General features: G+C 36.1%; 2 protein-coding genes across 5 annotated transcripts; one reads left to right on the forward strand and one right to left on the reverse strand.

Moving 5' to 3' along the window:
- The first annotated feature begins 1,003 nt into the window (after nt 1–1,003).
- LOC132635860 (clathrin interactor EPSIN 1-like) lies at nt 1,004–10,036 on the forward strand. Of its 3 annotated transcripts, none has more exons than XM_060352442.1 (11): nt 1,004–1,308; nt 1,623–1,674; nt 2,785–2,864; nt 2,958–3,036; nt 3,233–3,316; nt 3,452–3,597; nt 3,701–3,919; nt 7,252–7,409; nt 8,107–8,375; nt 8,462–8,849; nt 9,461–10,036. In XM_060352442.1, the coding sequence occupies exons 1-11, from the start codon at nt 1,268–1,270 to the stop codon at nt 9,676–9,678; spliced, it is 1,734 nt and encodes a 577-aa protein (XP_060208425.1). In that variant the 5' UTR covers nt 1,004–1,267; the 3' UTR covers nt 9,679–10,036. The 3 variants fall into 3 exon arrangements, with proteins under 3 accessions (XP_060208425.1, XP_060208426.1, XP_060208424.1); XM_060352441.1 differs by having other exon boundaries at nt 1,012–1,308; nt 8,095–8,375; XM_060352443.1 differs by lacking the exon at nt 3,233–3,316 and having other exon boundaries at nt 1,007–1,308; nt 8,095–8,375.
- A 178-nt stretch (nt 10,037–10,214) lies between these two features.
- Nucleotides 10,215–23,769, reverse strand: LOC132635861 (uncharacterized). Of its 2 annotated transcripts, none has more exons than XM_060352444.1 (10): nt 23,709–23,769; nt 20,956–21,134; nt 18,157–18,288; nt 18,019–18,069; nt 15,968–16,064; nt 13,944–13,990; nt 12,884–13,100; nt 11,506–11,638; nt 10,985–11,027; nt 10,215–10,505 (listed from the first exon to the last, which is right to left on the reverse strand). In XM_060352444.1, exons 1-10 carry the CDS (start codon nt 23,752–23,754, stop codon nt 10,431–10,433), a joined length of 1,020 nt encoding a protein of 339 aa, XP_060208427.1. In that variant the 5' UTR covers nt 23,755–23,769; the 3' UTR covers nt 10,215–10,430. The 2 variants fall into 2 exon arrangements, with proteins under 2 accessions (XP_060208427.1, XP_060208428.1); XM_060352445.1 differs by lacking the exon at nt 23,709–23,769 and adding an exon at nt 21,826–22,011.
- Nucleotides 23,770–24,199: the final 430 nt, after the last annotated feature.

Here is a 24,199-nt window from a genome sequence, read left to right on the forward strand (position 1 = left end):
ACCCTAGAATAAAGAAGTTTAGCTACTCATGATTTGAGATGAAGAACATTCATGAGTAATCAAGGATTGAATAATGAAAATAAAATAAAACTTAAGAGAGAGAAATAGGGACGATGGCGTACAAGTCTTATGGATATCCCAGCAGGTCGTTTACAATAAATAACACGTCTGTTTATAGTCTAGGGTTAAAACTAAAATAAGTAGACTAAATCCCGATCGAAACGGGAAAAACTGGGCAACACCCGCATCACGGGTCCAACGCGGGTGTGTTATGTAGACTTTGATTTGCAAAGTTCAGAGAGTCGATTCTTCTGTGATGGGGGCGCGACGTGTGACCAACACGAGCCTACCCCTCCCGCGAGGCGGGTCTAACGCTTGAGGTCCTTCAGTTTCCCAAAAAATCCTCTAAGTGTTGTGCGATCCTCTCGTCACCTTGTACAAATGAAACTGCCTCCAAAATCTACCAAAATTGCTCGGTTTTTCGTCAATTGTCCTCGTTATATCTAAACACACAAAACATACCAACATAAGCTCGAATACAACGATTCCATCATAGATAACGCGATTAAAGAACTAAGAACGAGAGGTAAAATGATGCTAAATATAGATATTTGTGCCAAATATCAGAAATCTATCCCTCTCATTTTTTAATCACTGAACTCTTTTTTTTTTGTAGCATCGATATAAAAATGGTAACAAAATACTAAAGCACATAATTAGATTACTTGATGGATAAAAGATGAATCCGGTAAAATGTAATAACAGCTTGTGTTGTTCATAAAATTGTTCAAAACAGTAGCACTAATTTCCAACTTATCACAACTTGTAAATTAAACAGAAAAACAGAGGACAGAAAGAAAGAAAAAAAGATAAGGAAATTGGTGAGTACTAATTCCTCTTATTCTAATCAATAGTCAATCTAGCTCAAAAAATTGTCTCACAATAATTATTTCTTTAATAACGTGAAAGAAGTAAAGTAATTAGTACTTGTTTTTATTTTGGTAACTCATAAAATGGAAAGAGGTAGTCATAAAGAAGGAACATAATTACGAGTGTCGGTTTTGTTCTTCTCCCTTATTTTATTTAAAAAAAAAAAACAGAGTTGTATGCTTTTTGCTGCTATTTGTGTAGCTCTTGGCAAAGCTACACTTTTGAGAGAGATCTCATCTCATCCTTTTTTCAGAGAGAGAGAGAGAGAGAGATCTCATCCTCATTCCTTTCAGATCCCAATTTCCCTTAAAAACAAGTAAAAGATCAGATCCCAGCCATGGATTTCATGAAGGTCTTCGATCAAACGGTCCGCGAAATGTAAGCTCTCAATTTATCATCTTTTGCTTAAATCTCTAAATTTGTATCATCTTTTAATCTTTTTCAATTAAGATTAGCTTTAATTTACTCATCTGTGAACGGAGTTTAAGAAATAAAGAAGTCCTAAATTAAAGATGTATATACATGTCGTTTGAATCTTGTGATTTTAAACTTGCCACGTAAGATGTTTGGATCGTCAACTTATTAAATATAGAAAGAAACACTCTTTTTGGGACATGACAGACTAAAAAGGAAAGTAAGACGGAGGGAGTAATTGTTTTATGCATTACTAATTTTTACTGGGATTTTTGCAGTAAGAGGGAGGTGAATTTGAAAGTGTTGAAAGTACCTGAGATCGAGCAGAAGGTAAACTTTTTTATTTTATAGCTCATTGTGAGTATACAGTATTTATTCCTTGATGTTGTAGATTAATGACTGATTAATTAAGTTAATGAACTACTTGCTCAAGCTAAGGACCTTTGAATTATTACTAAATCTAGCGGAACGATATTCGATCAAATGACAAAGACATTGTTGAGAAAAAGATGGCTTTTTCCCGGATGAAATGAAAATTTCTGATTGTAGTGAGTACACTAGATTTTCTGAAGTAAAATTGTGTCGCCTTTGTTGAGTAGAAAATGTATAGAAGAACACATAGAGAACCCTATGGGGTTGGACCATGGAAATAACATTACAATGCTATCAACATCTTATTTGGCCGGATCTTTCAATTTCTGATCTCTGTCCTTATTGCGGCTCAGATTTCTATCTGCTGTTTGCTAATTATCTTAACCACCTACATAATTGACGACGTGTTGGGCCCCTAAAAATGAAGTTTAGTGTAGGCTAAATGTATTCATGAAAGCATCGGCATGGCTATGCTCTTTACGATACGTTTTAACTTTAAATAGTTCAGGATTATTTTTTGGTCTACGCATAGGCTGGTGATTATCCTTAAGTTAGGCTTTTTATATGAAAGGAGATGCATAGGGATGTTAGGACTTGGGGTGTATTCGGTATATGGAGGAAAATATTTTCTGGAAAATGTTATCCGATTTTTCCATGTTCGGTTGCTCAAAATTTTTGGAGAATATTTTCTCTAGGAAAACAAGTTCCTTAAGAGGAAAATGACTTCCCTAGTGATAGTAAGGAAAACAAGTTCCACAAATGGCATCCACATTGAATTTGTCCTCTCCACCCTCCGACACACCTCATCTTTACCCCCAAGCCCGTAGCCCCCATCCCCACCTCCACCGCCCATAGTATTTTTCTAGATTATATACAAATGCTTTTAGGATAATATTTTTTGCTTACGTTCTGAACACAAGAAAATAAGTAAGAAACCCACTTATTTTCTTGAAAAACGTTTTCCAAGAAGACATTTTCCTTCATACCGAACACACCCTTAGGACTCTCTTCTATTCATTTCCTTCCATTGGTTTGAATGATGATGTGATTAGCTCAACATGGTACTAGGTATTGGATGCTACTGAAGATGAGCCCTGGGGCCCTCATGGTACTGCTTTGGCTGAGATAGCACAGGCCACAAAAAAATTGTATGACTTATCCATTATATTTTCTGGATTCAGTTGAGTAATTATTTGTTTGAGTCTTTTCTTCAGCTGGTTGATCTATTAGGTATTTTGCAGCTCCGAGTGTCAGATGGTCATGAATGTGCTCTGGACAAGATTGACTGAAACTGGAAAGAGCTGGCGTTTTGTCTATAAGGTAGGAACTGTACTTTTTATGGCATCAACTTTCATAGCTAAGAGAATAAAAACTTCAGCACTTCAAACAATACAAAAAGATAGCAAAGAGTTAAGCTTCCAGTGGTCAACTTTGTTGTCTCTTTTCGAGTTTTTATTCTATTAACTTTTCAAACAATCTCTTATTTAAATAGTTATGGAATTAATTTTTGTACCAGTCGTTGGCTGTTATAGAGTACTTGGTGGCGCACGGAGCTGACCGTGCAGTAGATGACATTATAGAACATACCTATCAGATCTCTGTACGTACTTTCATGTTATTGTGTCAATTTTCTTTTCTTCATTCGTCATTACTTAAACATAGAGCTCTAGTTTTACGAAACAAGTATGGTACTTTTTATATCTTATGCATTTATCATTTCAATTTTCTACTCAAGTCTCTCACAAGTTTCGAGTACGTTGAGCCAAGTGGTAAGGATTTGGGAATTAATGTGAGGAAGAAGGCAGAAAATATTGTGGCACTATTGAATAACAAAGAGAAGATACAAGAGGTTAGGAGTAAAGCTGCTGCAAATCGTGAGAAGTAAGTAATTTTTAAGCTCTGACTTTACTTTTGATTACTCAAGAGTCCCTGAAAACTTTAATTGCATAATTACATGCTGATGATATCAGATGTTTCCTTTTAGGTACGTTGGGGTATCATCTTCGGGAATGACATATAAGGCAAGCTCTGCCTCTTTTAGTAGCAGTGGAGGCTTTCAGAGTAGTGAGCGATATGGAGGTTTTGGAAATAAAAGTGATGGTGATTCATTTAAGGATAGTTATAATGAAAAGAATCGATATGATGAACATAAGGTTGATCAAAGTACTTATAAGTCAAAGAAGGGATCTTCTCGCTATGGCAGGTCTGTGCACCCGGCTACATTAACTTATTTATTTGATCATTTATTTTTGTTAAATAAGTGTTGCTGACTTCCTTTAGAGCCTGTTTGGATGGGCTTATGCCTATAAGCTGTTTGCAGCTTATAAGCTAAAAAAAATAAGTTAGGGTAGTCTAACTTATTTTTTTTGGCTTATAAGCTGTTTTCAGCTTATAAGCTGCTTTAGATAAACTAAGTCAAATGGGCCCAATTATTTTTTTGAGCTTATTTTAAGCACAAAATGACTTTAAGCTGGCCAGCCAAACACTCAAAAAAGCTGAAAACAGCTTATAAGCAACTTATAAGCCAATCCAAACGGGCTCTTATTCTCCACTGCCTTTATACGGTAGCTGTTTAACCTTGAGGTTTTTGCATGAAAAAGACTCACATTTGGGGTTTGTGGTCTAGGACAGTTCATGCTTTTATGTAATTCCTGAACCTTTTATCTAGTGATGCATAACCATTCAACTAACATACTCTTTCAAAGCTTATTGCAGAAGAATGGAACATATATACCAGAAAAATGGAAAAAATGAGGATATATGTTATTATCTTCCCAGATGTTCATGTTGCTAGCACAAACTTTTGCTCTATCTTCTGCTTGTTCTAGAAAAAGGAAGTTATCTATGTTATCACTTCTCTATTTTTGCCTTGAAGGACCCATTTCAAACAGGCGTGAAGGGTGCTGTATTTTTTTGGGGAGCCGGGGGAGGGTTGGGGGATAAGGATAAGTGCTTCTGATGAATCCTTTTAAACTACACTAAGAAATTATAGACGAATCTTATGGATCCTTTTAGCTACATTGAAAAATTTAAAACCAACTATAGTGAGATTGTCCGTAACAGATTCACACATGAGTTACTGTTACAAGAAGATTTAATGCTTTTAGATGAGTCCACATAATGTAGGCTCTTTGCACATTGATGTTTTTATGTTTTGGTTAGCATTTGCTCCATCTTCAGGAATTTGATTTTGATTGATGAGGGAACTACTGACGCCTGTGAACTTCTTTGATTTTTCCTCACTTCTTTCTGGAAATGCAGATGCGTTGGAAAAGTTTCATCGCCAATGTTTAGGCCTAAAATCGTCTATAATTAATATCAATTAATTGACCCTTGTGGTCCGGCCCTTCCCCGGACCCCGCGCATAGCGGGAGCTTAGTGCACTGGGCTGCCCCTTTTCTTTTTAATTGCTAAGATCCGCCAGCTTAAGGATTTGTTAGATATCATATCTAGAACTTTTCTTGACTATCATCTGCATTCTTATTTGTTGGCGAGACAAATAGTAGGATTATGTGTTTGTTGTCTCTGGTGTGTGAGGGTTGATGTAGAATGAACAGTCTGTGCAGTGATGTGGTGATCTTGTAAGATTAGAGAGAGTAGATAGACAAGATTAGGAGGAACTTTTGTTGGGAAGGTAATAAATAAGTATAGGAGGGCCTTCCACATGGTAAGGTGGGGCACGGTTTTGGAAGATAAAAGAAGGGGTGGTCTAGGCATCAGAAGCTTGAAAACACACAACAATAGCCTACTGATGAAGTGGTTGTGGAGATATCGTAAAGAAGTGGGAAGCTTGTGGAGAAGGATGAACTCAGACAAATACAAGGAACAAAGTCTTTGTTACACGGGTCCAGTTAATACTTCCCATGGAGTAGGCCTTTGGAAACATATTTGTAGCTTACGGCAACATAAGGATTAAAGTGGGGAATGGGAGACAGGTTTTGGCAAGATGCTTGGATAGGTCACACCACTGAAAATAAAATATCAGGACTTATATGGATTTACCACTAACAGATAGCTTGGTCTCAGACCGTTGGAATGGTAGCAGCTTGTGCATTAGCTTTAGAAGGAATTGCTCCGATTGGGAGATACATAGAGTGGCTCTTTGTTAGAAGATTTGGACAAAGTGGCTCTAAATGTCGAGGCACCTGACAGTACCCTCTGAGACTAGGCAAACAAATGGAATTTTCTAGTTAATTCATGCTACAAAACAACTAGTTGTGAGGGGGGAAGTCCTTTTAGTTGGCCATAGTAGCACTTGTGGAAGTCCAAGGCTCCTTACAAAGTTTGTTGCTTTATGGGGTTGGTTACTCATGAGGCATGCCTGACAATCAATCTACAGAAAAGAGGTTTGTCATTATGTAGTAGTTATGTGTAACAGTGAAGGGGAAAATTGCAGCCATCTCTTTCTATATTGCTCTGTGGCAAGTCAGTTATGGTCGTTGTTTTTTAACTTATTCAAGATACCATTCACCACGCCTCATTCAGTGAGGGAGCGACTGTCCAGCTAGAGTACTGAAGGAATTAGGAAACCTGTCAGGAAGACTTGGAAAACAATTTCGGCTTGTGTTTGCTGGGTGTTGTGGAAAGAAAGAAATGCAAGATGTTTTGAAGAGAAAGCTAATAACGTGCGTAAGATTAAGTATAGATGGTTATCACTTTTGGCTTGTTTTTCCTCTCTTGTTCTCCTCTCTTGAGCCGAGGGTCTTTCGGAAACAGCCGCCCTACCTTTCAAGGTGGGGGTTAGGTCTGCGTACACTCTACCCTCCCCAGACCTCACATGGTGGGATTATACTGGGCTTGTTGTTGTTGGTGGAATCTACAGGATGTTGAAGATGAAATTAGCATGGTGGATTTCATAGGCTTGCTACAGGGATAGGAAGTTGTATAGAAGGGATTCCTTTTTTTTTTTTTTTTTTTTTTTAAGGATTCCTATCTTTGCAAATTGTACTAGCACTGATTTAGTGATAAACTAATTTTTTTTTAATCGATATAACCAAAAAGATTACAGAGAGTAGAGTGATAGGAGTCTGTTGTCCATAGAATGAGAAAGCTGAGCTGAAGTAGAAAGAAAGTTAAAAAGAGAAAGTGACAAAAGGCACAAGAGAAAGGTAACAGCAGAGAGGACGTGAATAGAGTAGAGAAAAGAAAGATGAATAAGAGAGAAAATGTAGGGAAGTTCTTTTAATAATTTCTTTGATTTGAAAAAAAAGAAGAAATTTCTCTATTTTTTCATTTTCTTCTGAACTGGGCTTTTGATTGTTTAAATAGGTTGCTCCGTGGTCTACACTGGCTCTCAAATTTGTGCTTTTTCTGTCCTTTCATTTAAAGTGTGTTTTTTTCCTGCCCTCATACTTTAAGCTGCAATAATGAGCTTGTTTGAACTTTAGTTTCCCCCTTAATATATATCATAGATAAAATTTAGCGCTGTGTTGAATTAAGTTCAAAACTTTAAATAAGCTGTTTTTTCATGAATGGGTAGTTTTCTTGCATGTTTTAACATGTGTCTCTCTTTGCTGAACTTGATGACATCTGCAGCAAAGTTCAAGAAACTGTTTCTGCTAGTGGATCAAAGACGATAAAGAAGGTAGGTGAGCCTGAAAAATCTTCACGTCCTTCACAGAGCTCAACTGTACCGTCAACCGATTACGAGGAAGATTTTGACGATTTTGATCCTCGGGGTACTTCGAGTTCTAGTAAGTATCTGTTGAGGTTTCGAAGAGGTTCAGTTTGCAGTCTTCTATTTTGTTTTTTTATAGGAGTGGGACCTCCTTGTGCAAAGTTTCCTATAACATGTTTTATGTACCAATATTTATCTGTAAGTTACAGATCCAAAGATACGGGCCAAATAACTTCTGTAACTTTGCCCAAGCATGGGGATGGGTGTCAACAAATTATGCTATTGAAGGTAGTGGCAGGAGTCGTGTGCTAAATCAAAATTTAGGTTCTTTTTGAGTCAAGTAAAATTTATAAGTGTGTTGGTTGGCCAAATGATAAAAGTCAAACAAGTTGTCTTACCTGACTGTCCTATTTTACCGGATACAATGATCAAGGAATTAGAGCATATTAATATACTGGTCTAAGAAAACTACAAAACTATTATTCATTTTTTAAGACATCTATTTGATATAGGAGACATCTATCTTTACATTAGATTATTGTGCAGAAGTGCAGGCCTTTTGGGTGCCAAAAGTAAAATTTGCGTCATAAATCTCTTGGGTGGGGGGATGGGAGAGGGGTAATAGCGCACATTGAATGAGAGCACATATGTGTGCTAAAAAGGAAACCATTGAGGTCCTAATCCAATATAGAATGCAACTTACAGCTTGATTTCTATTTGTTTGTTTCGAAATTTACCAAGTTATTTTGGCTGTCAAACAGAACCTTCTGCAGGGAATTCTAACCAAGTAAATCTATTTGAGCAAAATTTGCTTGGTGACCTATTGGATGCACCAACACCTGCTCCAACTGCTACATCTACAGTGAACACTGATCCATCAGAGGTTGATTTATTTGCTGATGCCGCTTTTGTATCAGCAAAACCAAAAAGTGAAACGGGTGTAACTTCCCAAAGTGTTCGATCAGAGGGTGATTTATTTTCTGATGCCACCTTTGTATCAGCAAAACCACAAACTGAAACGGGTGTAACTTCCCAAACTCCAGTAAGAATCCATCCATCACCCTGTTAAAAATCTTACTCTGAATATTGGTTGGTTAGTTATAAAGTAGCCATTTATCTTTTCTGCAGAAGGGTGTGGATCTGTTTGCCACCCAGCCTGCCTCTTCAGTTGCAGCTTCAACAATAGATTTTTTTGCTGCCCCGGATCCAGTTATACAGTCTGATAACAGATCCTCAAAACCAGACCAGATGAATATTAACATTGTTGATCCATTTGCTTCAGTTCCACTAAATACTTTTGATAACTCTGACCCTTTTGGTTCATTTGTTTCTCATAAACCTGCACCTATGCACGATGAAAATGCTACCAATGGTGGGAGTCATGAGGCTCGTGACAAAGTCAGCAAATCGTCTGTTGAAGCTAAAACACCACCGAAGAAGGATACATTTCAAGTCAGATCTGGAATATGGGCTGATTCGTTGAGCCGTGGGCTGATTGATCTGAATATAAGTGCACGTAAGTTCTGAGTGCTGGGTAACATCACTTACATTTCTGTTTAATGTTGATTATCATGTGTGCTGTTGCTATTCATATTTAGTGACGTGTGCTGTTTTTTCATCAAACGTTGATTCTGGAGGTGTCATGCATTAAGTTGAATTAGTCTTACAGTTACTGGATATTCTTCTGAAAACTACCCTTAGAAAAAACTGCATCCTGGTATGCCCTATTTGATTTCAGCATACACTTAATGAATGAGTCGGGTTGGATGATCTTGGTGCAACTTTCAGTGACCTGGTGGGCTTAGTCAGATTAGCAACATTTTGAGTCATTGATTGGATACTTAACAATGCCGATTACGAGGCCAGCCTAATTGCAAATTTTAGCAATGCAGAACTGTTCTTTTTGTCTTGTTTCCCAACTCACTTTTGCTCAAAAGATGGTTCAGCCGTCCCTGCTGAGAGCAGATCCTTATCAACTACGTGAATTTTAGCCGATTGTGCCTAATATTTGATGGTTTGACCATACATGTGCACATGTTGGAAAGATTTAACAATTTGAATGACAAAAATTACCCATAAGTGGTATTACGGAAAGTTGAACTTTAACTCTTTTCCCCTAACTTGCAGCCAAAAAGGTCAACCTGGCAGATGTTGGCATCGTGGGAGGATTGACTGATGGATCAGATGAGAGAGAAAAAGGGCCAACTTCTTTTTACACTAGCAGAGCAATGGGTCAAGGAATCGGGCATGGCAAATCCGGTTTTCCATCAGCAGCAACAGCTGGAGATGACATATTTTCAAGTCTCAACACACAAAACTATCAGTTTGGCAGCTTTCAGAAGTGAATAATTGCTTTAATTGCCCTTGCAACACATATTAGGTCGCTCAGTTTCACTCAAGATATTCAATTGTGAGCTTTGACGATTGGAGAGCAACAGTGTGATTGTGTAAATTAGGGAAGTGACCAAATATTGGGTAACCAGTCACTATTTGAAGTACCATGCAGCTTCTTCTATTTTTCTACTCTGAGGAGCTTTCTTGTATCCAATTTTCAAATCATATCTTGAAGTTTTTGTCATATATACATCAATAAACAGCAAACTCTAGGGCAGCTTGTTGCCATTAGGGTATGTGATTGCGCACACTTGTTGAACCTGTGAGAGTGTGATAGTCATGTCAATTTATTGATACTGATTGCTCCTATATTAATGAGCGCCAATCTTTGTTCGACTGCTTTCATTATAACCTTTCAGTGTTGGATTGAAAGTTTTGCGAAAGCTGTGATTAATAGCTGTAGATGAAATATCCAAGAATTGTTTTCGTCATCGAAGTGAATTTGGAACAATTTCCAATGCTTTAGTAATTTAAATGAACTTCAAGATTAAGAGCATCACTAAAATTTCTTATTTCATCCTTTCCATTTCCTCAATATTCGCAGTCTAGTAGCTGAAAAACTGTCACTGGTGAGCAAATCAAATCTTACATTGTAGCCACACAAACTTCTTATTTATGATACAAAGTACGAGAGCCGGTATGTGTTTTGCCTTTTCTTTTTCTTAGTCTAAAGATACAATATAAGTCCTGCATGAACTCCTGATCAGAAATCTAGCAGTTTTCCCCTTAGAATGGCTTCGGCTTTTCTTGCTTGCTTCACTGGTCCAATGATGAAAACCTGCAACAAAGCAATCTTAGGTGAGACCAACTACACGAGTACACTGGGACTGCAGTTGGAACTGCTTTTGAGAAGAAGAAAACTTGACCTGTTTATTTTCTTGGTATTGGTACTTAAAAGACCTTCCCTTAGGCCAAAAGTAACCGTTCAATACCATATAAATGAACAACTCAAAGCAATTAAATTTAGTCAACAACATTGCAGAAACAGTAGTTAAGGTGGGAAACTCAACTATTTGCAATTTTGCATCTAAGATGTTTAAATCATGAAAATACGACGAGGGACACACACAAAAAGAAAGGATACAGGCAACCAACCACCTGAGGATTTCAAAAGGTACAAAGTAAAACTTGGTTGCATGTCTTGTTTATGTTAGTTATCAAAAGGAAAAATAACATGCGTACCATGTAAACATTATTGGTGCAAGGACAATTTCAAGAGGTACAATAGCATTCAATCTTTCACAATATAGCACTAACCTTATCAGGAGGACCTTTAGCACCTCCTATGAATATTTCAGCACTGCAAATGAAAAGAATATCAAAGTACCAAACATCAATACTTCATTACTAATAAACCTATACATACATACAAGCAAAGACAAAACACTAGGTTAAAGCAGCTAACGTCGGGTGATAAGCTACTAGATAAAATCAGTAGATACACAGCGCTGTCATCATTTTAATGAAACTAATCTCAGGTTTATTTTTAGACCTTGAGAAAAAGTCGGGCAACACGTTTGAAATGCTCATTTTAATTGTTTTGCACTCTTACCCTCTCTTTCCCATTCTCTTTACACAAGAATCAAGATGCATTTGTTCGATACTTCATGGGATCTAGAATAAAAGAGGAAATTGTGCATTGGAACAAACGGGATCATGTTATCTTTGCTGTTTAAGCCCAGAAGCTGAACATTTAAATAATGTTTGGAAAAAAGGAGAGTTTTTACCATCCAACAGACAATAAGGCACACATTAAAAGCTGAAGTAAAGAAACATACTTGCATGACTCCTTTATCGACAATATAGAAGCTCCCTTTCTGCCAATAACACGTCCCATTTTCCCCGGGGGGACATCAAGAACAGACAAGATTTCTTCCTCATGGATACTTTCATCAGCAGAAGCAATATTTTCTGCAATCACAACCCACCTAATATTAGTACTATGCCTAAATGTACAAGCTTAGGACTTTCATCTGGGACATGATCTCTTAAGTCTGAGTTCTACACGCCAGAGCAGCATATTTGGATGTATGTCTGCGCTGGTCATATAAAACAAACATCTGCATGGTTTTAGAACTGAACAAAACCTGTGAGACATAATTCATTGCTTTATCAAGTTAAATTTTCTTACCGATATCTGAAATCACAACTTTAACCTCCTTATCTCAGGACTAGACAATTTTAGAAGTGTGCTTCTTGAAAAGGTACTACTTACTAAATTTATGGCTCAGTGGAACCAATCAAACTTTTACCAGCATGCTTGCTATAGCTGCCTATATGCTTCAATCAATCAAATAGGCCTCAGTTCCAAATTAGTTGAAGTCGTCCATATAAATCCTTCATATCCATTCCACTCTATTCAGGCCCACTTCATTCCAATACTGAATAAATCATCTTCTTAAGACAAACTGGGGCTTCAAATTTTACCTTATCAAAAAAAAAAAAAAAAAAAAAAAAGCGCAAACTGGGGCTTCTCTAAACTAGCGGTTCAAAATACATTTACTCCTATATACCTATTTGCTTAAAAGCAGTGTTATCAAAGGCGCACTTAAGCCCTGAAGCGAGGCTCAAAACATGTTGAGCGCTTCGCCTCGCTTTATGTGCGCTTCAGTGTCGTCATCAAGGCTCTAAGACATACTTTTCCTTGCCAATGAGCCTCTCTTGAGGAGGTGACACTAGATGATTGATATTTCACTTTATCTTAATATTTTTACAATTTCTTTGTCCATATATTTGTTATTCATGCTTATTATTATTAATCTTGGACTAAATATATATATATATTTGTATTTTTGTACCATTGCGCTTTTTTTCATTAAAGCCCACGCTTTATATGCGCTTCGCGCTTAAAGCCCCAGCTGACCTAAGAGCTTTTTTCGCACTTTTCGCTTTTGATAACACTGCCTAAAAGATGAAATCATTTCCATGAGATAAACCATAAATGCTTTACACATTTACAGCAAGCTTAGGGTTGAACCATGTAAAGCTAACAGATATTCTTTCCATCCATTCCTTATTTGAACTTACGTCTCATAGCCAAAGAAAAATATTGTACTGCCGAATATAAAAAGCCATTCAAATCTACATATGCCCGAATTTACATGTAAGAATCAAACAACACCAGTTAATACTGAGAGAGACGGGGTAGAAATAAACCTGGAATTGGAGGTAGAGGCGGCCAGTCTGCAAAATGATTGTCATTGATGCAGAAACAGCGACAATAGAGGGCACCACGGACAGCTAGGCGCCATAAGGACTTTTCACACAACTTTTGCACCATCTTATGGTATATATAAAGAAGAAATCGGACATCATCTGCAGCAGCACGGATCATCTGTTCAGACAATGGTCTATATGTCCAATACTTTGGGTCCTGCAGATGTGAAAGACATAATTAACCATAGAAACTTTAAGTAGATTTAGTGACTGAAAACTACAAAAACATCTATATTCGCGGGGGGGATGGGGTGGGGGTGGGTGGGAGGGAAACAGGCTTTGACAAATAATTCATCATCTCGCAGTTGACCTTCCACTATTTATCTCTCTCATCAGAATTTCTTGTATGTGCTACTATTTAACACTTACATAATGCTACTGGATGAAACGAGAAAAACATAGCTGAGACAAATGATGGCTTTCCTAGAATAAGAAAAGGGAATTCAGACAACATGAGAAAGATTCTTCCATCTTTTAGCCATAAAAACTTTGACCAGGAAAGAGAGATCACAAATCAGAGGAAAACATGGAACCTTCTCTCCTGGCTAGGACCTATAGTAGCAAAATCTTACTACTCAACATGTGAAAGGACACATCTCCCATTATTTGCTTAGGATAAAAGGAGACAAGCTTGGGGTGTTTATTTCCTTTCCTTCCAGTTTAGTAGTTGGCTCTCCAATTGAGGAGCAAAATGTTGAAAAAGCCCCCCATCTTACCTTTAGAGGCTGAAGTACACATATTAAGGTCTCTAACTACGAGAAATGGGTCCATCTTTTTCCTTTGACATACCCGTGTTGAAGGGGTGTGATTTGGTTATGGATAATACTTCATGTAAATTCTTCAAAATACACTAAAAATTAGCAAAAGAACTGCATGTACCCGTACCGGTCACGTATACATATCCGTAAACAAATCAATGTACATATAGCTACATATGGACATAATTTAATCCAAGAAAACAGCTTTTCTTTGCTGAAGTGCAAGCAAAATTTTAACTCACCTGTCTTAGAAGAACTCTAACTTCTTCTTTCTCATCATAAGATATTCCTGTCCAACAAGCAAGAAGATGTTTAGTTCCCACAAATTCCAAATCTGCATCGGCTCAAAACTTAAACCGGAGTAGAGAAGCACTAAGTTCAACACACAAACACAAGAGAACACTAAATACTGCACCAAACTCAAACTGTTCCAACCCTTGCAGTTCCTTTAGGGTGGCTGGGTGGGTATAAAGAACACGAAGAGTAAAGGTTTGTTTGGTCTGTGAACAAGTTATTTTAGCAATAAAATATGGAAGAATTTCAATCTTAGATTAAAAGACTATGTATGGATGGTCTGAATTGTCTAAACAAGAATTCTTGAACAGTGAACAACCAGGAACAACCAGTATGGGAACAATTATTTTGAGGGGATTATAATACAGAGATTAAATAATGACGGGATTATTTAGTGGATATACTTTTATTGGTAGGTATTTGGTTCATTGGACTAAAAATACGATATACGAGGTATAATATAAAACTAGTGTATTGTTTAAAACTGGATAAATTGGATAAACTTTTATTTTAAATTTTAACTCTTTCTAAAAATACTTTGGGAGAAAAGCTTTGGAGAAGGACAAGTGTCACTTTGTTGATTTAAGTTGCTCGGACTCTCCGAAATTGCTGCCGCACCCGTGTCGGATCCTCCAAAAACACACTACTTTTGAAGGATCCCACACGCACCCGTCGACATTTTTGAAGAGTCCGAGTAACAGTGTGACACTATTTTATCCCAGGAGTAGTAATCCTGGTGATCATTATTCCACATAAAGTGTGGTATAAAAGTATACCACAAATGTAGTATAAACAATCCTGGCATTGCTAGTCCCAGAATAAAAAATTGTACCAAATATGGGACAGAATATCCCACCGTTTATTCCGGGATTATAATCCCTTAGCCCACCAATCAAACTACCCCTAAGAGTATTCCAGCAACTCCCAGATAGAAAGTAAAACATAAAGAGCATTTATATAGCTGTCACAAGGGCCAAGATAACTCTTGCTCTAATATTCTTTAACAAGGCTTTTGAACTTTAGATTAACTCATCTATGCTTTTCTAAGAAAGTTGCTAATAATAAACCAAATCCTGGCAGTTATTTGAGACACTTCGGTCTTATTTTGATCAGTAGCAAATACACTTTTGATCAATCAAGATGAGAAATTACATTTCAACCATAAGATACAAAGAAATGACTGCCTCTCCTGTTAAGAGTAAAACTGCAGCCTACTATCCGCAAATAAATTAGAAATGTATTATGACAGTGCCAAAATGATTAGAGGTAGTTTGCCGAACTGTGTTATACGCAAATCCCTTAGTCCACCAAATCTATTCCAGATAATCTACAACTAAGAAAACTATCAGATTACTAAAATTCTTTTTATTATAGATTTATTACTCGTTATGCCTTCCATCAGGCCCCCACCAAGCCAAAAGAACATAGAATACTCATCACCCCTGCAGACCAATCCTTTACTCGAATCCTTAGAAAACACCAACTTAAAAGATCTGAAATGCTAGAGATCAGGGCCAAAATATCAAGATCTTCGGGCTCGTAGGTGACAGCAATTTGAACGAAGGGCAGAGAAAGTGAAAGATTCAAAACTGTAAAAATATGAAAAGAAAGAGTCCAAAAAACATTGAACGAAAAAGTTCATAAGCAATAAAGCCACACCGGCATAGTGTTAAGGGATGCCAAACAACTTGAGTACAAGCTCCAGTTGATAGAACTCATTAGGTTTAGAAGCCAGCATGGAAATTGTGATAATTTCAGATCTTAATGAGGTTATTATTTCTCCCTTGGAACTTGTTATCTAATTTTATAGAAAAATGCATTCATATACATGATAGTTTCCACTAGATGTTAGGCTTCATTCATCCTTGCTTTCAAGCTCATATCTATCTAGCAGGATCAACAGAACAAGGTTGTGAAAGTTCAAGGCACACGTAAGCAAGTAAAAGATTTAAAACAGAAGAAAGATCAATACCACAATAACGTGGGTCAGCAAGTAGACCAACAAATGATATGTAGTCATCTGGGACCCGTGCTTGTCCTTCTTGTTCATTGATCAAAGAATATGCAATCTGCTTTAGGAGAGAGTATAAACATTAATTATCCAAGGTATCAAACTGGTCACAACCATACTACTCTCCATTTATCACTTCAAGGTAAATAAACCCTAGCTATAATCAGCTACCATAATCAATGTCAAATTTATAGAAAGAACAGACAATCGGACATGCAAAGGAACATATTCTGGGAAATAAAAACAGAAAGATAGAGAACAAACGATGAAGGATGTGACTCACTTAATCTCTAATATGTTTTCGAATCAGTCTATTCAATCCATAACATGTAATCACAATTGTTAACTTCATCACCAACCAGTTGGGAAGAAGAAACTACCGTGAAGAATCTAAAGAATGATCATTGACAGTCAGAAGAGGTCGAGGAAAGAAAACTAAAGGAAGGACCCATGTGGTGAATAGGTACAAACCAAATGTAATTGAATGGACTGAAAATGCAAGAGTATTACTTTTACCCTTCACCAATACTTGGCAGTAAGGCAGTAACGAAAATTAAAAAGGTCCCCCATAAAGCGGCCTGGTATGTTGGGTTTCGTAAAAAAAAAAATGGAGCAGCAAGGAGGTAGGTTGAAAATATGATTCAAATTTTGTCTTAATCCTTTTGTTTCAATTTATGTGTCTTACTTTCCTTTTTAGTATTTTCCAGAACAATGTCACTTTCTATATTTAGTAACTCTTTAATTTCAACAATCCCGCATGCCATATTTAAGACCATAAGATTCAAAGGGCATTTTGGTACATTATACACATCTTTAGTTTAAGACCACAAGATTCAAAAGTCTCCATTGCTTTCTTAGACAGTTAGACTCCGTGCCTAGTCAAACTAAAACACAAAGTGAATCGGAGGGAATAAAAATTTATTAACCATAGGGCTTTAAAACAGTCACTTATAAGCAGAAAGCCTGTAGCAAATCTGAGAATAAATATTCAAACTAAAATATCTCAACAACCAAAAATATCTAAAAAAAAATTAAAGTTTAACAACTAGTTATTGTAGCAAAACTATAACAGCTAATGCAATATTTAAAACTCCTTTGCTTTAATTGCTTCAATCTAGAACATTGTTCCTCCTTAATTTGTGTTTTTTGTTTGTGCTTGATTATCGAGAAATTGCAGGGGGGTGGTGGAATTAAGGGTCTATCTTCCATCACAACTTCCTATAGATCATAGGCTTCAAAACCAGACTTCATTTCACAGATCAAATTTGATAGTTTTCACCGATGAAGGCTTGTGGGGCATTTGAGGAGAGACTGTTGCTTGCCATGTTGAAAAATAGTTTCAAATGGTTCTTTTTGAGTGAACTCACAGATCCTATAATAGAAACTGAGGCTCTGATATCACTGTTGGGTTCTTTAAAAGATGGAGCGACAAGGAGGTTGAAAATATGATTACAATTTTCTCCTAAATTTTTAATTAACCATAGCATTTTAAATAGCCACTTGAAAACATAAAAACCTGCTGAAAATCTGCAGAATAAATAGTCAAACTGAAATATCTCTAAGATAAGTTTAAATTTAAACAAAGTAGTAGACGGAGTCTAAAACTAAACAACTAATTATTCTAGCTAAACTGTAGCAGCAAACACAACATTCAATAATTCCTCCTTCACAAATCATGTGACCTACTCTTTGATCGTCCGCTCAAAATTGCTTAACCACTCCCCGGAGCAACAAACTTGTCTATGTACGAAATTCAAACTATTCAAACGACCAATACTATTATTAACTCTAGTTTGTCTTTCAATAAACATGTCTATCTATAGACATCTTAGCTATTAATCTATTGTTTATAACATATACTACTAATAGCTGTATCAACTCTAGTTTTAACATGACTTTCTTTTAACAAACTGCTCCAGCTTCATACATTTCAACTATTATCATAACACATCTTAAACTAAAGGCATGTGCAAATTAAGTATACTGAGACAACTTCAAGTGAGAATTCTTGCCTGTGTATCCACAACATTGTGCAACTTTATGCCGAACTGAAAATACAATGCCTGAAAGAAGAATGAAGAAGTAAATTAAACATGCAACAAAGCTTCACAATACAAAGAATTTAAAAAGAGAAGAAATCAATAAGAGACCTCACTATCTCGTTTGCAATCATGAATAACTTTTGTGATGTAATTAGACTCAAGTGCAGGCTTACAGGCTTGGATAACAGTCTCTCCACCTTGAATAGCGTCAACCAAATATATTGCATCAGGAAAGGCGAGCTGTACAAACAAAAGTTTATCAACTGGAAGCATTATGAATACTAGGTTAGGCTGCAAATATCACTTTTTTGTTTTGATCTGAAACAAGCAGACAAATTTAATGGCAAATCTGAATATGCCACAGCCTTAGAAGCTCCTTATGGATGGTGAAGCCTTCAATTCACCAGACAATAAAGAAGAAACTGAATATTATGATTCGGAGGCCAACTATTTGAGAATCAATGTTTTGAAGGCAAGGATACAAGCACAAGGATTAAATTTAGCACAAGGCACATTTAAAATTACTTTTGATAACTCCCAAAACTCTTACCCCAATCTAGACGACCCAATTTGACTAATATGAAGATTTAGAAAGAGTTTTTTTATATTACCCTGTTGTAGTTAGTTTGAGGTATGTGTGTCAATAGCTTTGACTTCGTATGGAAGTTGGGTACTATGTTGAGAAGATATCACATCACATCAATGTTAGAAAATAGACAGTATTGCCTATCAACCAATAAATAGTGGTATTACCATAAATTTATTTTGAAATCTTGAAGACAGTTAAAGAGGGGTCAAATCAATTGAAACAAACCAAAAAGTAGCAGAAGTTAGCTGCATTTGGATTCTGGAACAGTTGGAACTTATATAAAAACATAAAAAACATTGGGAATGCAGGGACTACAAAAGCAGCAAGAGAAAAAGGAAACAAGGAATAAGAGCAGAAAGGGATATGATCAAATCATTCTTTTTTAAAAAGAAATACATGCTGCCACCACATCGCGAGATTTTTTCAAATTTAGAATAAGAAAGCCTAAAAAGAAAGTCAGATCATTGCAAAACTGGCTGTATATATTCTTAATAGCATCAACTTACACTTTTTAAGGCATGTAGGTATTCTAACCCTAGCACTTCACACTCCATCACACTCATGTAAGTTGAGGATTGACTTTTCAAAATATCCATATTCCTCTTTCCTTCATTCACTAAAAATTTCCTCGAACCTACTTTTTGTCATAATTTTCGATGTAGCAAGATTTTCTAGAAAAGAAAAAGAAACTGGAATTTCTGATGATACCAGCAGTTAGTTTTTGGTGCATTTGGAAAGAAAGAAACCGAAGGTGTTTTTATGGCTGATCAACTCCAACATTTTCCTTAAAGGTAGTTGTTTAATGAACTTATTTAGTTGGAACTATCTAGTGCTGACTACTTTCTGGATTTTGTTAGCTCCCTGATCTTAGCTTAGATTTTCTGTATTGGAGCTATTATCGCACTCTTTTGTACTCACTGCATCTTCTTGATGCCTTTTAGTGATATTCTCTTCCTTAAATAAAAAAAAAGGTAAAGCCTAAAAATAGCTATGATAAAAGCTTTATCATATCAAATACGCTTTTTAAGGCTTCTCTAACCCCACCAACACTCTCCAGATCACCCCATTTGTCAAAGCTGAGGATTGTTGTCTAAAAATAGTTATATCCCTCTCTCCTTCCTTGCCTAAAAATTTCCTCCATGATCTCTCTTCCGTCACATTTTTCAACTGCTTATTCTTCAGTCTACCATTGGATCTTCATTCATTGCTGGTAAAATGAGTGACAAAAGAAAGGAAGAAGATCCAACAGAACTAGCTATGATATCTCAATGTTGAACATGTTGAAGATGTCTATTCTCATACTTCTCTTCCAATTCACCTGTTGTCTTCCTCCTCGATCAAACATAAATTCTCCCAAACACAGAAGATCACAGATGCAAACAGCCAAAACAGACTTTCATATGCTACTAACAGTGAAAACCTTAATTACATTGCCCGTGTGTATCATGACATGTTAGAGAATGTATGAGGTTCTCTGATGCCACATGCCAGTTTTCAGCATTTCAAATACTCCACTAGTCAATTGGGACATCTAAGGCTACTGCGGATGGTCAGCAGAAAAAGATACATTTGGAGAATATAAATGTCAAAGACATAATTAAGTAAATAAATTGTACTCTCTCTAACAATTTAAGCTTTTAAATTAGATGGTCACATACTTTAACATGGTATTAGAGGCGACGAAGATCTTAGGTTCGAGTCTCGCCGCCACTCACCACAAAAAAGAATCATGCCCGCACATGAGAAGGTTTGGCTGAAGACATAATTAAGTAAATAAAGGTGTGCTCTCCTTAAATTTTTACATGAGATAGTCACACACTTCAACAATTCAAAAACATATACCTCGTAAAAAGGCAAGCAGGTGTAGCTTTTAGTCTTAAACCTGATGATCTAGGGAGCACATGATGTGGATATGGTAGAAAAGTAAATATTTTCTGGGAGAACCATCTTAATTATGCCCTAGTTCATCAAGTTGCAAAAATAGAGCATTAAAAGATACTTCACCAAAAGAAAAGTCCCCTAATCATCCCTCCCAAACTAGGATTACCGCGTTAGGTAAACTGAAACTTTTGAGCAAAACACATCAAATCTGAAAACTCTACATTACAAGCTCATAACTTCAAAGGCTTACGGGGGTCCATGAAAAGCATGACCATCAAATTGGATTAACATTTTCATTAATCTAGAGCTGTATGGACCACTATTCACTAACCTCAAAATATTTCATTATTGCAGGCCATGTAACACCATACTTCAACTTAAATAATTTGAAATTTTAAGGCAGAATGACATGATATACATTCAGATTGTGGATTTACCTGCATAATACAGAGAGTCCCATGGCGACAAAGATCAACACCCTCACAATCAAAACCAATAACCAGTTGCGTCTCAGGAGAAGGCTCCAAGAATTCAACAGGTAGTTCAGATGGATTAGTAACAACATGGATTGGAACTGAAGAAAAATGTGCCTCGTCTTCCCCTTGGATTTTGTCCCCTATGAAGACCGACATCAAAGAACTTTCAGTCTTCATTTACAACAACAACAACATACTTAGTGTAATCCACAAAGTGGGGCCTGGGGAGGGTAGGATGTACGCAGACCTTACCCCTACCTAACAGGTAGAGAGGCTGTTTTCATTTACATCCTTCTTTATTATTTCTTTTCCTTATGACAAAAAATTTTAGGTCAAATACAACATGCCATAGTTAGCTATGAAGCAACATGCAAATATTCATGGCTCAACATGCAAATTTGGACAAGCAATATTCAAGAGTAATGCCACCAGAAAAATTGCACATACAAAAAAAGTACTAGTAACCCGAAGAAAGCATGAAAATTAAAAACCGAATTTCATCAAAATGGAGAATGTAACATCCAAGATAACAAACAAGAACACATACAAATAGAAAGTCCAATGATTAATCAATGTACTAATGGACCTATAGGGCTATAACAGGACGTAAAACATAGGAAATTTGGACTTGCCCATATCTGATTGATGCAAAACCTTCAAGATTAGTGCCACCAGAAAATTTACACACCCCAAAACTAGTACTAGAAACCCCAAGAAAGCATGAAAATAAAAACCCAATTCCATCAACACCCAAGATATCAAAAACCCAAAGAAACCCAGAAAAGAAAAGGATGAAAACAAAGAAAAAGAAGGAGTTTTGACGGGGAATACCAGGGTCAGGAGGCAAAGGAATGCTTGTTTGTTGAGTACACGCCATTTGATCCGACCATCCAAGCAAGATCCCCAAGTTTTCACAGGCAAATATTTTTCATTCTTTGTTTGGTTTTCTTGACATATACTATATATTATGTAACGCCTTCGCTATTTATTGAAACTGTATGTTTTTAAGAATCTTGAAAAGAAAGATTGTTCCCCCTAAGAATCTGGTTGGAATTTGGAAAAAGGGATGCATGTGCTAGTCACGTGAATCTCTCTTCATTTTCTTCTTTATTTTTTTTCTTCACTTTAGTTGCACAACGATTCACTTTTACTTGTTCATTATATTAAACATTTTAATTGAAGTTATTTTTTATTAAATATTTTATTTGTATTTAAATTGTGCTTCTTAAATATACGATTAATGTGATTTCTTCTGATTAAACTTGTTTATGTCTGATTGATGCAAAACCTTCAAGACTAATGTCACTAGAAAATTTGCACATACAAACTGTTCTCACAAAAAGTACCAGAAAATCTAAGAAAGCATAAAAATTAAAATCTAATTTCATCAAAATGGAGGATGTAACGCCTAAGATATAATACCTCAAATAATCCCAAAAATATTCTCACAAAAAAAAAAAAAGATGAAAACAAATAGAAAGAATTATTCTTATCGCTAAAATCATAAATTTAAATGATAAGAAGGGAGAATGCGATAAAATTATCAGGATTAGGAGGCAAAGGAATGTTGAGTAGATACCATGTTATCAGAGCATTCAAGCAGATCAAGAAGTCTCAGAGGAAAATATTCATTCTTTACTTCTATTGATATGTAATGTTCACTATTTATTTGCATTGTACATGGAATCTTGAAAGAAGATTGTCTCAGTAAGAATCTAATTAAAAGTTGAATAAAAAGAACGGTGCTTACCAATGTTGCTCACGTGACTCGTTCGTCCTTTTCTTTTTCTTGTTTTTCTTTCCTTTTTAGTGGATCGTTTTGTGAAAAAGGTTAAATGTTAGGCATAACACATAACTGGGGCTTGCCAATAATTTTCACTTAGACATCTGAATTGAAGTTATTTTTCATCAAATACTTTATCTATAGTTAAAGTGTGTTTATTAAACATACATTTATGTGGCTTCTTCTAATTAAACTTGCCACAAAAAAATTGTCCATACAAGAAGCCCCCAAAAAAGTACTAGACCCTAAGGAAGCATGAAAATTAAAATCTAATTTCTCAAAATGGAAAAGTTAACACCCGAGATATCAAACCCAAATAAACCCAGGAAAATCCACAACAGAAAAAGGGTGAAAACAAAAGAAGAAGAAGAAGAAGAAGAAGAAGAAGTTGGACCATTCAAGCAGATCCCCAAGTTTCAGAGGGAAATATTTTTCATTCTTTGTTTCTCTTCATATGTCACTTTCGCTATTTACTGAACCGGTACATAGAATCTTGAATGAAGATTGTCTCAATAAGAATCTGTTTTTTTTTTTTTAATCTGTAAGAATCTGATTAGAATTTGAAAAAACAGAATGTGCTTACCACGTGTTCTTCATTTTCTTACCACGTGCTAATCACGTGTTCTTCATTTTCTTCTTTCCTTTTTAGTGGGCCTTTTTTGAGAAAAAAGTTACTTTCGTCAAAAATGCAAACAACTAGAAACTCACAAACGGGACTAATTTGAACATACAAGGTGCCCCCCAAAACAAGAAAGTACTACAAACCACAAGAAATCATGAAAATTAAAACCCAATGTCATAAAAATGAAGAAGGTAACACCCGAGATAACAAAAACTCAAAGAAACCCAACAAAATTCACAACAAAAAAAGACGAAAAAACAAAGAAAAAGAAGAGTTTTGATGGCAAAATTGGGAAATTGGAGAGATTACCACGGTCAGGAGACAAAGGAATGCTTGTTTGTTGAGTAGACGCCATGTGATCGGACCATCCAAGCAAATCCCCAAGTTTCAGAGGGCAATTTTCATTCTTTGTTTTTATTGATATGTAACTTCCACTATGAAACATATTTAGAATCTTGAAGGAAGATTTTAAGAATTTGCGTCTTTTTCTTCTTTCCTTTATAATCTGTAAGAGTCTTATTAGAATTTGGGAGAAAGTGAAAGGTGTTTACCACGTGCTAATCACGTGTTCTTCATTTTCTTCTTGTTTTTTTTTCTTTCCTTTTAGTTGGTATTTTTGGGGGAAAAGTTCTTTGCTCCGTCTACTTCTACTTTTTCATTATATTAAAAATAGAAATTTATTTTTGCTTGTGTCACGACCCAAAATGAGGGTCGAGCCGGCACCCAACACATTCCCCCCAAGTGGGCGAACCCTTCCCTTACCCAACATATAATCTATCAATGCGAAAGAATAATATAAA

This window comes from Lycium barbarum, chromosome 4, assembly GCF_019175385.1.
Source record: "Lycium barbarum isolate Lr01 chromosome 4, ASM1917538v2, whole genome shotgun sequence".
Lineage (NCBI taxonomy): Eukaryota > Viridiplantae > Streptophyta > Magnoliopsida > Solanales > Solanaceae > Lycium > Lycium barbarum.

Excerpts from the sequence above, each read along its gene's own strand:
- LOC132635860 (XM_060352441.1), top strand. The coding sequence starts at position 1,268 with ATGGATTTCATGAAGGTCTTCGATCAAACGGTCCGCGAAAT. Across the intron at positions 1,309-1,622 it reads GATCAAACGGTCCGCGAAAT|TAAGAGGGAGGTGAATTTGA; the intron begins GTAAGCTCTCAA and ends GGATTTTTGCAG. Across the intron at positions 2,865-2,957 it reads GCACAGGCCACAAAAAAATT|CTCCGAGTGTCAGATGGTCA; the intron begins GTATGACTTATC and ends GGTATTTTGCAG.
- LOC132635861 (XM_060352444.1), bottom strand. The coding sequence starts at position 23,754 with ATGGCGTCTACTCAACAAACAAGCATTCCTTTGTCTCCTGACCGTG. Across the intron at positions 21,135-23,708 it reads TCCTTTGTCTCCTGACCGTG|GGGACAAAATCCAAGGGGAA; the intron begins GTAATCTCTCCA and ends CGGTCTTCATAG. Across the intron at positions 11,639-12,883 it reads GCCTCTACCTCCAATTCCAG|AAAATATTGCTTCTGCTGAT; the intron begins GTTTATTTCTAC and ends TTGTGATTGCAG.